At 30.7% G+C, this 15,046-nt stretch overlaps 1 protein-coding gene across 1 annotated transcript in view; it reads right to left on the bottom strand.

Moving 5' to 3' along the window:
* NECTIN3 (nectin cell adhesion molecule 3) overlaps positions 1-15,046 on the bottom strand; it is a gene marked incomplete at its 5' end in the record, with an annotated part of 133,099 nt that overhangs the window by 60,823 nt on the left and 57,230 nt on the right. The window contains one exon of the mRNA XM_079100423.1: positions 8,924-9,075. Coding sequence (XP_078956549.1) covers positions 8,924-9,075 — 152 coding nt within the window. The remainder of the gene's footprint in view (positions 1-8,923; positions 9,076-15,046) is intronic.

Below are 15,046 nucleotides of genomic sequence, written 5' to 3'. Positions count from 1 at the left end.
TGTATGTTTTCAAGTTGCCTTTTCCCACAAAAACAAAACAAAAAACTAACCATATAATGGTGACAATGTAAAAATAAGTTCATAATTAGTAAGAAGATATTTTGGAAATATAGTTCTTGAAATACATTGCTAATTTCTTTCAGATTATACTCAAACTGAGATTTATATAAAATCCTAAACATGATTATTCAGTTCATATTCATACAGCACTTCCAACCCTTATTTTTAAAGATAATTTTGATCAGAAAAAAACATAAATTTACAAATTTACATTTTTCATGGGAAGAATTTTAGACCTATGTTTCTTGTGGCTGATATCATTGCTGATATTCAAATAAAAAAGTTATTTCAATCACTTTGTATTATAAGAGTTTTCTTCCAATGACGTAGACTAAGAAGTCTTAGATCTGCATATAAGTGGTTAACTACATTAAAACACAGACATTTTAAACAAGGCAACAGTGAGCTTAACTTTACTTCTTAACCTGATATTATAGTCTCATAATAAGTATTAGGGAAGAATTTCTAATTTATGCAAAATACTCCTAAAGAAAATTAGTTTATAATTATTTAGAATAATGTTTTTGCTACTTGCATGTTACAATTTTGCCTTTATAACACCTTTTGCTTTGATGAGGATGGGAAGCATGGGTGGTTGGAGAATTAATAAAGTACCTACTTCACCTTTTTGTCAAAAAAAAAAATTTATTTGATTTGTGATTCTCCTAAAAATTTCTACTTCTACTTGACTGCCCTGGCAAAACATTTATTCTACACAGGACTTTTTTCTAATGAATCATCAAAACACATTCTTTGGACCTCAAAACAGCTGTCTTTATGATTACAAATTTATAGAATTCCACTGTAGAAGTAATTTACCTCCCAAAGAAGATTCACATTTGAAAATTTAGATAACATTTCTTTCTCAAAATGTACATGATTCTGGAAAGAATACACTTAATGAATTATGTAAAAAACAAAAACAAAACAACAAAACAAAAAACCCCTCATGATGTTTCCAGTTTTAATTGGAAAAACAAAAATCTTAAAACATATACATACATTAGGAGGAAATAAAATAGAGGAAAAAGGGGATGGACTGCCAATATCCATTAGCAAATATGACCAGTTGGTTCTATAATTCAAATTTTTCTAGTTAAATTCCAAGTTTCCAAGTTTAATTTTTTTCTGTACATTTACCCGTTTGAACATCAACAACATTAAATAACTTAAACAAGATGGTGTATAAAAGTCCTTCGTATAGATTCCTGGCTGAAATATCTCATCTCTAAAACTGGTGTGCCAGTATAGTGAAATGCCCTCTCTGTTCTGTATTTGATCGTGTACCATATTTCATTACTATTTGTATACTTAAACTATTCATATAAATTATTAAAATAAGGCTACTGTTTAATGTACCAAAATTCATGTTCACAAGACAATTTAAGAACTGTCTTAACAGAGATGAAAAAAAACTGTAATAATTATCTTGTTTTGAAGGCATGTATTTTATTACTCTTGTATGTATTCGAGACAAAATATTGACCAGCTAATGATACTCTTTCACACATCATGTTCATGGAGTTTACTACCACAGTTTTAGTGCAACAAAATATCTTTGAAAAGCCATTCTACAATAATTATGGCAAGGCTCATTAAAATGCAGAGGTAAAGATTCCATTTGTATAGAAACTTAGAAAATAATGTCTGAAAAGGAAAGATGTTCCATCAGGCTGAATATTTTTAGTATACTAAAAATATATATAAACATTTTTTGAATTAGTTTTAGAGTCAATTTTGATGTAGTATCATTTAGTGGTGATAAATTTTAAGAGGTATATGTTTAACAAACATTATACTTGAGATTATGTCTTAGGTAAACATTTAATACACAATGCCAAGGTAGTTTCTTTTTGTTTTTTTTTTTTTAATTTTTGTACCAAAAACGTCACACATTTAACGTTGACATTTCTTCTTACCTGTGTGCCTCAGACCAATAAAGTACTCTGCATTAAAATTTAAATCTTGAGACAGTAGTACAGCATTGAAAAAAATTGTAAAGCAGCTCAGATACATTGAACCCAGATTTTACATTTTCATTTGTCAGATTAGAATATAAAAAGCTTGAAAATCAACTTGAAAAAGCTTATTCTTCCTCAAGAAAAAGTATGAACAATCTGAAAATGATCAACTAGTATGAATGAAACATTGTACATAGTTAAGTCACATTTAGTGGTTGCTAAACATACCACTCCCTCCTGGAAATTACGGAACCATCTACATGTGAAACTAAGTCATCTTCGTTTTCCTCATAATGTTCATCGCTGACAAACTTCATTCCCATTTTTAGATCTTCATAATAATCCATTGGTCTTTCAAACCTATTGAGATTTTCTACATTGTTCCACTGAGTTTTTTCAGGCTCTTCTAAATAGTCTTTACGTATTAGATTGTTCACTGGATTTTTGTTTTCTTTTTTTACACTGTCTGGGTAAGAATCAAGCTCATCTTGTTGAAGAACATCTATTTGTGATTCTTTTTGCATATCTGATGGTGGAATGTAGTTCTTGGCAAAATAGTCTCCTCGAAACGTCCGTCTTCTCCTATAGCAGAATATTCCAGCCAAAACACTTACAAGTACTATGAAGAGAGCCCCCCCGACTACACTAGCAATTACTGTGCCAATTGTGTCATCCTTAATTGTTGCCAAAGTTGACAATGGGAAAGGCAATTTTTTAGGTTCTGTTGCTAGATCCTCGGTGTCAGCAGTTGAGGGATGCCACTGAATTGTAGGCTGAAGGGTGGTAGTAGTAGGAGGATCTAATGGAAACAGTAAAGATAGACAAGACACAGAAAGCAAAGAATGTCAATGCAGGCTGATTCAGCAGCAAGTTGAAAAGACAGCACAGTTAATGAATATATATTCATAGTAACAATAGTTTTTCATTCTTAATTTGATTAAGATTAGACAGTAATGGTACTTTTATATATTTTTAAAATAACAAAACTGACACTTAGTCAGTTACTAATACAATGAAAACAATGGAAACCTATGGGGTGAATACTACTTTATTCCAAGTTTAAAAGTGATACTGTACTCTAGGAATAAGGGTTTTTTTTAATGTAGGTTATTACTTCGCTGTAATATACAGAGCCAGCTCAAACATTATCATATAAAACATTAAATGAAGTTACTCAAATGTGTATTTTCTTAGTAGCACAAGGAAATTAAATGAACAAATAAAAAATTAAAGTAAGTTTTCTTGATGTTCATCTTTACCTAAAAGGTAAGATCTTAACTTTATTTTTAAAAGAATGAAAAACTATAGAATCTTGTTTAGTGGGTACAGTATAAGCTGTTGGTTTAATAATTCTCTCAAAAATATTTTTCTTAAATAAAGAATACTATAAATTTTTATAAAGGAAATATGCAGTAAAGACCATTGTTGAGTAATTTAAAAATATAAATGATGTGTTTAAATTGTGTTAGCCAAATGGCTATTATCAAATGAGACTGATAAACAAAAACAAGGTAAAAATATTATGATCTATAATGTGGTAAAAATCATCTAATACTCCATGATTAACATATCTAAACATTTAGAAAATTAAGGAATTTCAGCTATACCTGTAAAAAATTAATATAATTGCTTCAGGATGGCATCTCAAAAAGAGCTAATATTTTAGAGAGAACATTCAAATAATACTTAAATATTAGATGCAAATGAACCTGTATACGGACATTAGATTATAAGAGTAAAAAGCCATTAATATTAAAAAGCAACTAAACATAAATAGTAAAAATTAAAGACTGGTTAATTATCAATTAAGTAGTATTTGTTGGTCATGTTACACAAAAATTCTAGAGTTTGAAGAAAAGATGAGCTTAAAAATCTTGATTTTTTTTTTCTTAGATAAAAATAAATGGCCCAAATGGTAATATCCTACAATTAATTTTTAAATGAGTGGTACTGACAGAGTTTTAAAAATATGATTGTTAGAAATACTAAATCTACATGGGTAAGTTATTCTAAGATTACAAGCTAAAGAAAAATACTTACTGAAACAGGTTTCATCACGGAATGCCATATGTATAGAATGTGGTAAAAATTTAGCAAGTACAGTATAAAACTTAACAAACACAGTATAACTAATTTGCTCAGTTGAAATTGATATTACAGGTAATCCTGTCAAGTACTCTGAAGTATTACTTATAGTATATGTAAGTGAATCAAGGAAGAGTTGTAATTTTTAAGAACATATTCACTAGCTGAACAAATAAGTGTGGAATTGAAGGATTATTTCTAGGAAAAAAGGAGAAAACGTTCATATAATCCAACTTCACAGGATTAAGATACTAAAAAAATACACTAAAACAAATCATTTGTAAGATAATTCATGTGTTTTTGAGAAGGAAAGAGTAATAGGGAAGGGAAGTTTTAAGTATTAAATGTCATCTTCAGTGATTCCCAAAGAAAACTATTACAACAAAGTGGCATCAGCACATTTAAGTTCAGATCATCTACGTAAATTATTTATGATTTACACATATTTGTGCATGCTCTGATTTTTCAGTTTTTTGGTAACTCCTAATATGCTAGCTGGGTTTCTCAGAAGAGTGAATATGCCTGAGCTCATGGAGTATACACACACAAGTCAACATTTTTACCACATATCCTAAAAATAATAATTCACACTTTTTATTTCTACTCACAAAGTTCTTTATATGAATACTGATGGATGTCTAATGTTCAATTCACTCAGATTCAACAAAATAGATTTCAGAAAATATCTACTAAAAACATTAAATTTTTTGTTAATTTAGTTTTGATAAGTTTCAATCCACTATCCTCCTCCTTAATCAATGTTAAATATAGCACAACATTCAATTAAGATCATTCCATGGGGATTATTGTTAATACTTCATTATTTTGTATTTTAAGCATATGACAATGTATATAAGACTTTTGTTTTTAAATTTAGAATGAGTCATAATTCATATGAGGCAAAAAAATTTTATAATCATCAATAGCTACTTATTTATTGTGATATAAAAATTCTTCCAAATATCATTCCACATTTTTTCAGACATTTAAAAAATTTTGTTGAATGTGTGATAAATGAGGATATAATAGATATAATGAACTCCAGTGTACCTTGAGTTCCCCTAACCCATATTCTTAAGTTTATTTTTCTAACTAATTGTCTCCCATCAAATAGAAAAATAGTCTACTAAGGTCATTGTAGCTATAAGGTAAATTTTTGCCTAATAACTGTGTTATGAAAAAAAATTACATGGATTACTTCTATTTCTTTAAGCTTTTTATGGGTTGTTTAAGTAAAGAAAATCATGCATTTTAAAGCTTAAGACATGCTAAATGTTGATTCTTAAGTTTTGACATTATATCCAAACCTTAAAATCAGTATGATCTGAAATTCACCTTTTTCAGAGGAATCCAGTTTTAGGCATAGTTTATTTGACATGTAAAAATGCGTTTTTCTATTTTTAAAGAAAAGGGACCGATATCGGGGGGAAGAACAAACTGGAAAAACACAATGTCTAACAGTACTGGATAATGAGCCACAGCACCCCAGAACAGTGAAAGTATATTAAGAGTAAAATCTGGTATTTGCAGTTGAATATTATAATCATGAATCAATGGCCTCTTACTCAAAATCTTATGTCTCCCAGTGTGGGAAAATGTATAATAAAATTTAAAACAATTTCACTCAAGAGTTGCTAACTCTACTCTGTTCTAAGCAGAACTTTGAGACTCTTATTTTAAGACACATTTTTTTTTACTTATATTTTAAAAATCATTTCTAAAAGTTTAAAGCGTTAGTTTCAATAATAGGTAAAATTTTGTAAATTTTACAACGAAAATATTAACTATTCTCTTGCAATTATGGTCTTTTATTCTGATCTAAAAGGTTTTACTAAGTAGTTAAATTTTTTAAAAAGCAGTATTATTTATCTATGATTCTTGGCATACTCCAAGAAACTCTTAGCGAAGTAAACTAAACCTGGCATAGTATACTGTACTGTAGACTCTCAGGTAAAAATGTAAAGTCCAATCCTTGATCACTTGGAAGAAAATCATCTCACATACTGCTTTCTTCTTCTGAAATACATAGCAATAATTTAACAGATTTTTCCCAGTCACTCAAAATTTCATTTCCATTCTTAAAAAAACTTTCTAGATGTTGATTTTTAAAAACATGTAAAGCTATCAATATCAATTCCTTGTTAAGGCAAATAAAGTTACATTAAAACAGATTCTGGATTTTTAATTCTTTCCTGATTATTCTCTTCTCAAATTTATTCATTCATACAAAAAAGTGTACTGAATACCTATTACATTCAAAATATCACTGCAGATGATGTAAATACAACAGTTATTGAAGTAGACAAAAATCCTGCCCTCTCAGGACTTAAGTTCTGGTGAGTGCAAAAATAGACAAGCATATAAATAAAATATGCAGTATGTCACACAGCAGTAAGTATTCAAGAGAAAAATAAGGCACAGCAGGAGGACAGAAAGTGGTAAAAGGGTAAGAAGAAAAATTTTCAATTTTAAATACAGTCATGAAAACAAATACCTCACTCAAAAATGCAACACTTCCACAAAGATCTAAAAGACATGGGGTAAAGAGGTAGAAAATATCACATGGAAGAGCACTCCAGGCAGTGGAAACAGAAAATGCAAAGACTGAGAGGTAGAAATATATCTGTTGTGTTTAAACAACAACAAAGAGGCCAATATGGCTGAGCCAGTGAGCAAGGGGTATATATAAGAAATGAAGTCAAAGAGGTAATTTGGTACCAGAACATGTACTGAACCTTATAAGGCACTGTAAAAATTTGGTTCTCACTGTAGGTAAAATGGAAATTCATGGAAGGTTCTGAGAAGAGGAATGATATGATCTGGCATGACTTTAAAAGGATCACTTTGGTTGCTCATCTGATGACAGATTAAAGGATAACAGATTCAAACTGGGAAATTAGATGGCTATTTTAATAATGATGTAAGATTTGCTGACAGCTTGGACCAGAGTGGTAGCAGGGAGGTGGTGGAGAACTAGTAAGATTCAATATAACACAATGGGAAAGCTGACACTGATTTCTTGATGGACAACATAGGGTCTGAGAGAAAAAGTGAAATCAATTTTATTTTCAAAATATATACCCCAAATGTAAGATTGGAAGTACAAAAAACTGAGAGGAAGACAACATACAGAGGAACGGGTTTGGTGTCAAGGTGTTTAAGATTAGAATTTCATTTTTTTTTAAGTATTTTTTAGTTATAGATGGACACACTATATTTGTTTATTCATTTATTTTTATGTGGTGCTGAGGATTGAACCCAATGCTTCACAAATGCAAGGCAAGTGCTCTACCACTGAGCTACAGCTCTATCACCTCAGAATTTCATTTTTAACATGTTAATCTGTAAATGCCCATTCAACTGCTACATATAGTTAATTATCATCAATAAGCAGTTGGAAATACGAGTCAGGGATACTGAGAAGTGGACACGGAAAGCCAAAAGATGTAAATTTAGGCTATGGATGGAATTAGTACATATTAAGGGCATCCAAATTGGGCTTGATATTTATAGGATTACATGACTAAAACATATTGAGCCTAAAATCTATGTGAAACATCCCACAACAAACTGTACGATAGGAACAAAAGGTAAACAGACTTCAGGTAATTACATTTTAAATATGCGTTTCCTATAGTTTATTCCCTAAGGGAAGAAACACATTTACTAATATTTAATCTCCCTCAGATTTCCACAAAAGTACTGATACTAGCATAAAGGGGTAGGGATATATACAGCACGAAGCTTCTTCCTAGTGCCATATAAAAAAAATTTTTGAGTATCATGTGCTAAGTACCAAGCTAATTGCTGAATATACAGTAGTGAATAAAGTAGATACAAGGTACTTAATTTTGAAGATAGTAAATAAATGTGCATATAATTAAAAATTGTGATGAACACTATGAGAAAATAATATGGGCTCAGTTTCAATGATAACAGATCTGAGAATAACATTTAAGCAACTATAAAAGTATTTTAAATCTCTATTTAGTTTTAGATTTAAAGAGATAAAACCTTAAAGACTCATTAAATAATTATCATACAAACCTGCATTTCTAGGTTCTACTCCACTTTCCCCTTAATTTTCCATGTTAGACATAAAGCCTGATATATTTTTGCAGTTAGATACTCAAAATAATTTATATATATATTTTTCTAAATGAGCATTCCACTAATCATTTATAACTACAAACAAGAAAGAATATATTTTTAGTCTATGTAATTTTGTGAATGGCCCAATTTATATTCAGCCAAATTAACAAACATTTAGTGAGACAAACAGTAAGTAAATAACCTAAGTTCTTAGTAGCTTAAGAACTGACAATAAGAAAAAAGGAATATTTTATTTCATTAAAATATTTTCAAAAGCATTCCTACTTTACCTCCCAGTAACCCAACATGGACAAGTCCCATGAATGGGAAGCAATGTTATTTAATAAGGCAGGTTATCAAAGTTAATATCCTATTTTATTTATCAGACAAATGTATGCAGAGTAGCCACCAAAGGGGGGAAATAAAATCACTGTTCTTTGTTAAAAAGACAAAAGAATTTAGAAAGGTACTCCATATATAAAATAATACTACTTAACTAAAAACTGTACATATTAAAATACATATAAATCTGTGTAGACATTCTGTCACTTCTTTAAGAACACAACCTTATATATTTCAGACAGGATTACCTCATATGTCTTTTATATTATTTGGAAAACTTCACACTGATGAATTTATATCTTTACTTCTCTATCATATTATTATGTAATTGTCACCATAGGAATATTTTAAGTAAGTCATTTTGCAAGTAGACAGTAACTTACCTGAAATGTAAATGACCTTTTGATCACTTCTTTGGCCGAGGGAATTGGTCACTTTACAGACATAAACACCAGAATAATTGAAAGTCAGTGGATGGACAAAATGAAGAGTATTATCTGAAGCCAACAAACCATCAAGCCATTGTCCATCCAACCTAGATTTTAAAAAGCATGAAATTATTTTAAATATCTTCACATAGAATTTATTGACAATTATTTTTAAAAAGACATTATACTTTTGGATGCTAGTAAAATAACCACTATCTTTTGGATACAATTATCTATGAAAGCATATAAGCAAGAAATTTTCATTTTAAGAAAGATGTACTACATAAAAGTCCATTAAGTAAACCCATCCTTTCAAAATATTTATGTAAGTATAGCTAGGCAGACAGAATAGAATGAGAAGAAAGAGAAAAAAATTATTTAAAAATTTATATTTAGAAAACTGTTCATTAGAAAAATATTATTTGATAGCATTATCAATAATTTCAAATGAATTAAAATTCTCCATGAATTATAAATGAACACATGATAAAACTACAATTTTCTTAGTTAAAAGTCATATCATGTAAGTCTATTAAATATTTTGCACCTTTTATAATATATTTCTAGAGAGCATAGGGAGATACAAAACAAAGGAATGAACACTCTTTTCAATGAAATAATATCTGCAAATTTCTCAAACCTTAAAAGTGAATGGAAAATCAAATATAGAAGAGCCTTATAGAATCCCAAATATACAAAATTGCAACAGAGACACACCAAGGCACATTATTATGAAAATGCCTAACATACAAGATAAGGATAGTCTTTTTAAAGATTGCCAGAGAAAAACAACAGGTCACATTTAGAGGAAAACCAATCTGGATCGCGGTCTACTTCTCAACCCAGAACCTCAAAGCTAGTAAGTCTTCAAATAACATATACTAAACTCTGAAACAAAATGGATGCCAACCAAGAATACTATATCCTACAGACTTAAGCTTCAGAACTGACAATGAAATAAAAACTTTCAATGATAAAGAAAAGTTAAAACAATTCACAACTAGAAAGCCTGCACTAAAAAACATACTTAATAAATATTTCATGAAGGAATGAATAATAAAAGTAGACCATCAAAGGGAAGAACTATACTAGAAGGAGGAGAAATAAATTCAAATTAAAAACCAGAAACAAAATGATAGGAAATAAAAATTATTTATCAATAGCATTGAATGTAAATGGCCTAAACTCATCAATTTGAAGACATAGACTGGCAGATTGAATTAAAACACAAGACCCAAAAATAAGCTTTATCCTCCCAAAAAAGAGACTAAGCTCACTGGCAAAGATATTCACAGAATGAAGGTAAAAAGATGGGGGAAAAAAAACATGATTCACATGAATCTTGTAATAAGCAGGGGTTTCTATCCTCACATCAGATAAAGTGAACTTCAAGTCAAATTTAATCAGAAGGGACAATGAAGGTCATTTCATACTGCTTAAGGGGATTATACATCAATAAAACATGGCAACCTAAAAACTAGAATAAGATAGGGATGCCCTCTTCTACCACTTCTATTCAACATAGTCCTAGAAACTCTAGCCAAACCAATTAGAGAAATAAAAGAAATTAAATAGATATGAATAGGAAAAGAAGAACTCAAACTAGTCCTATTTGCCAAATATATTATTCTGTATTTAGAAGACCCAAAAAAATCCACCAAAAAACTTCTACAACTCATAAATTCAGCAAAGTAGCAGTATATAAAATTAGCATCGGTAAGTCACTTGTGTTCCTATACACCAATGATGAATCAGCTGAATGAAAAATTAGGAAAACTATCCCATTCACAATAGCCTCAAAACAAACAAACAAAAACAAAAACAAAAAAAAAAAAAAACTTCAGACTCAAGCAAAAGGTGAAAGACCTCTACAATAAAAATTACACAACACTAAATAAATTACAGAAGCCCCCAAAAGATGAAAAGATCTCCCATATTCTTGGATAGGCAGAATTAATATTATGAAAATGGTCATACTACCAAAAGGGCTATAAAGATTTAATGCAATTCCTATTAAAATTCCAATGACAGTCTTCACAGAAATACGAAGAGCAGTCATGAAATTTATTTGGAAAAACAAAAGGTACAGAATAGGCAAAGCAATCAGTGAGAAAAGAGAAGCATGAGTCATCACAATATCAGACCTTTAATTATACCACAGTTACAGTAAAAAAAGAAAAAAAAAAAAAAAAAAAAAACCAGCATGGTAGTGGCACAAAAACAGAAATGTAGACCAGTGACACAGAAAAGAAGACACAGAGAAAAACCAAAATAAATATAGTTATTTCATACTAGACAATGGTGTCATAAACATAATTAGAGAAAAGCAGCCTTTTCAAAAAATGGTGCTGGGAAAACTGAAAATGCATATATAGCAGAATGAAACTGAACCCCTATATCTCACCCTGCACAAAACTCAACTAAAGTGCATCAAGGACATAGGCATTAGACCAGAAACCCTGTGCCTACTAGTAGAAAATGTAGGCCCAACTCTCCATCATGTCATCTTAGGAACCGAATTCCTCAACAAGACTCCTAAAGCACAAGAAGTAAAATTAAGAATCAATAAATGAAATGGCATCAAGGTAAAAAGGTTCTTCCTAGAAAAGGAAACAATCAAGAGTGTAAAGAGAGCCTATAGGAGAAAATCTTTGTAACCTGCACCTCAAAGCACTAATCTCCAGGATATATGAAGAACTCAAAAAAAATTAACACTAAAAAAAAGCAAATAACCCAATCAATAAATGGGAAAAGAACTGAAAGGCACTTCACAGAAGAAATATGAATGGGGAGACTGAGACGGGGGATTGTGAGTTCAAAGCCAGCTTCTGGAACTTAGCAAGGCCCTAAGCAACTCAGTAGACCCTGTTTCTAAATAATATACAAAAAAAGGATGGAGATGTGGCTCAGTGGTAAAGTTCCCCTGGGTTCAATTCCTGGTACCAAAAAAAAAAAAAACAAAACAAAACAGAAACATGAGTGAAACAAATATGAAAAAATATTTAACATCTCTAGCAATTAGAGAAATGCAAATCAAAACTACACAGATTCCATGTCAATTATAAAGAATACACGTAACAAAATATTTTGATGAGGATATGGGGAGAACGTATTCTCATACATTGCTGGTGGGACTGCAATTGGTACAAACTCTATGGAAAGCAGTATGGAAACTTTTCAGAAAACTTGGAAAGTTATTCTACTCCTCAATATATTTTCAATGAACTTAAAATCAGCATACTATAGTGACACAGCCACATCAACATTTAGAGTCCCTCAGTTTGCAATAACTATGGAACCAACCTAGTTGCCTTTCAATCGATGATTGAATAAAGAAAATGTGGTATATGTACACAATGAACCATTACTTAGCCATAAACAAGAATTAAATTATGGCATTTGCCAGTAAATGGATGGAACTGGAGACTATCACATGCTAAGTGAAGTAAGCCAATCCCAAAAAACCCAAAGGCTGAATGTTCTCTCTGATATGAGGATGCTAACCCACAGTAAGAGGAGGGGGGTGATAGAAGTCCATTGGATTAGACAAAGGGGAATGTAGGGAAGGGAAGGGGAATGGGAATAGGAAAGACAATAGAATAAAACAAACACAATTTTCCTAAATTCATATATGAATATTCTACCAGTATGTACAACCACAAGAATGAGATTCTAAATAGAATAAATTATACTCCATGTATGTCAAAATACATTCTATTGTCATGTGTATCTAAAAGGAACAAATACAAAAAGAGAGAAAAATAATGTATGTATAGAGCATAACTTAATATTAATACAAATTGATACTTTGATCTATCCAAAGGTGGTACAATTTTGTTTTGTGATTCTAAGGGCAGTGAGTAAAAAAATAATGGGTATAAACTTTTGCAGTTAAAAGTTGAGACTGACTATCCCTTATCTGAATGCTTGGGACCACAAAGTCTTCAGATTTTGAAGATTTCTGAATATTTGCATAGACTTTATTATTTAAACATCCCTAATCCAAATATCTGAAATTGAAATGCATCAGTACTCAGAAAGTCTCACAGTTTGAAGTAAATCACATTTTGGATTTTTGGGACAGAATTTTAATTTAGCACTGAAGAGTAAAGAAAATACTTTTTTCATAGTTTCAAAAACAAACGTAGCCAGATGGAGTGGCACATGTATAATCTCAGCTTCTAGGGAGGATGAGGTAAATGAATTCCAAGTCAGAAGGGAGCCTGGGGAACTTAGTTATACAGTTTTAAAATAAAAGGGCTTGGGATATAGGCTCAGTGGTACAGCAACTGTCTAGCAAGCATGAGTCCTTGGGCCTGAAACTCTAGTCCTTTTAATTCTCTGAGAAATTTTAAAATGTCTTATAATGTTTTCAAATTGTTTATTCAGAAGAGCCACAGAAAAATCTACATATAACACTAAACATGTAGCAAGTGGCATATGCTAAGAATTCTCTATGTTCTTATACCTATGTTACATAATTCAACTGCACCTGTACCAAAAAATCTATAAAGTACTGTAATCTACAAGGAAACTAAGTATCACAGGGATTAAATGACTCACTCAAAGAAATATATCTAGAAATATAGACACTGGGTAAGAACCCATAATTATCTGTTTTTTAGAAATACTCTATCAAATAGATAACTTACCTCATGACCATTTCCCATTTTTAAGGAAAAAATAAATAAAAAAAGAACTTCTCTGCTTTGAAAATCAACTTTCTTAAAGGAAACAAGGTAATCAAATACACTGTTTTCTTATTTCTATAAAATCACACCAAAAACGAAAGTTAAAACATTAAAAAGTTATTTAAAATCCACAAGGAGAGAACAGGAGGCCCCATTCAACAGAAAACTTTGAGAAAACAGAAAATAGATGGAAAAAATAGTTATATGGTTTAAGTCAGTGTTCCTCAATGAAGAGTGCTTTTGCCCTTGTAAACATTCTGGGTTACCCTAACTGGGGAGTAGAAGGTGCTACCTGCTTTAGAGGATAGAAGCATGGGATGTTGCTAAAAATACTATAATTCATAGGGCTGCCTATCACAAAAAGAATTATCCATCCCAAAATATCAATAGTGTCAAGGTTAGAAAGATCTCCTGCAAGTTGAAGAGTTGCTTTCAGGAAGCATATGATGAAAAAGTAGTTTGGTCCAAAGAACACAGGAAAGTTTGGAGTTTAACTCACTATTAATGTGCAGAAGGCTAGCATAAAGCAAAGGGCTGGAAATAAGGAGATTAGTTGAAAATTACAAAATAAATCAAGGGACTCCTTCCAACTCTGTACTAATAACCAGGCACTTACTTCTTGGGTAAAAAAAAAAAAAAAAAAAAATGAAGGTAAATTCCACAAACAAACAATAAATTATGAAGAAAAGATTTCCATTCATCCATTGGTGATACCTGGAGTTTCCATAAGAAAAGAATCTCTCTACATGGTCATTCCAAGTGGTACCTATTGAAGAATAATCTTCAATATAGAAAAAGTTTTCACCATGCATTTTATTTTAATACCTCACTCTGAAATTACTGGAAAATAAAAAAAAAAAAATCTACAAAAAGGAAAGATCAAACCCAAAGAATCTGGAAGAAAGAGACAATATACAGAAAGCAGAAAAAAATTCCCTGGGGAGGAAATAATACTATAGTATTCCTGGAAAGAAACTAGATGATACTATATCCATAAAATATGAAAAGAATGCTATAGAACTAAATAGGGAATGAGAATGTGCTTGTAAGAAATTGTAAACACATCAATTTTTTTGTGTGTGTGTGTGTGGTGCTGGGGATTGAACCCAGGGCCTTAGTGCTTACAAGGCAAGCATGCAAGCACTCTACCAACTGAGTTATATCCCCAGCTTGTAAATACATCAATTTTTTAAAAAATTAAGTCAAGAGAAAAATTTTATTGAGAAAATATTGCTGGTAAAACAATAAAACCACTTGACAAACATGTAAGGATACTTATACAATACAAATAGTAGTTCCAGTAAAAGTGAACAGGGGAAAGAAAAAAAAAGAGGTGAAATGACAAAAAAGAAAGACAATTATCTAAAGATAAATGTCTGAAGATTGA

Source organism: Sciurus vulgaris (genome assembly GCF_902686455.1).
Source record: "Sciurus vulgaris genome assembly, chromosome: 10".
NCBI lineage: Eukaryota > Metazoa > Chordata > Mammalia > Rodentia > Sciuridae > Sciurus > Sciurus vulgaris.
Note: the sequence above shows the minus strand (reverse complement) of the source record. Positions and strands in the feature narration are given on the sequence as shown.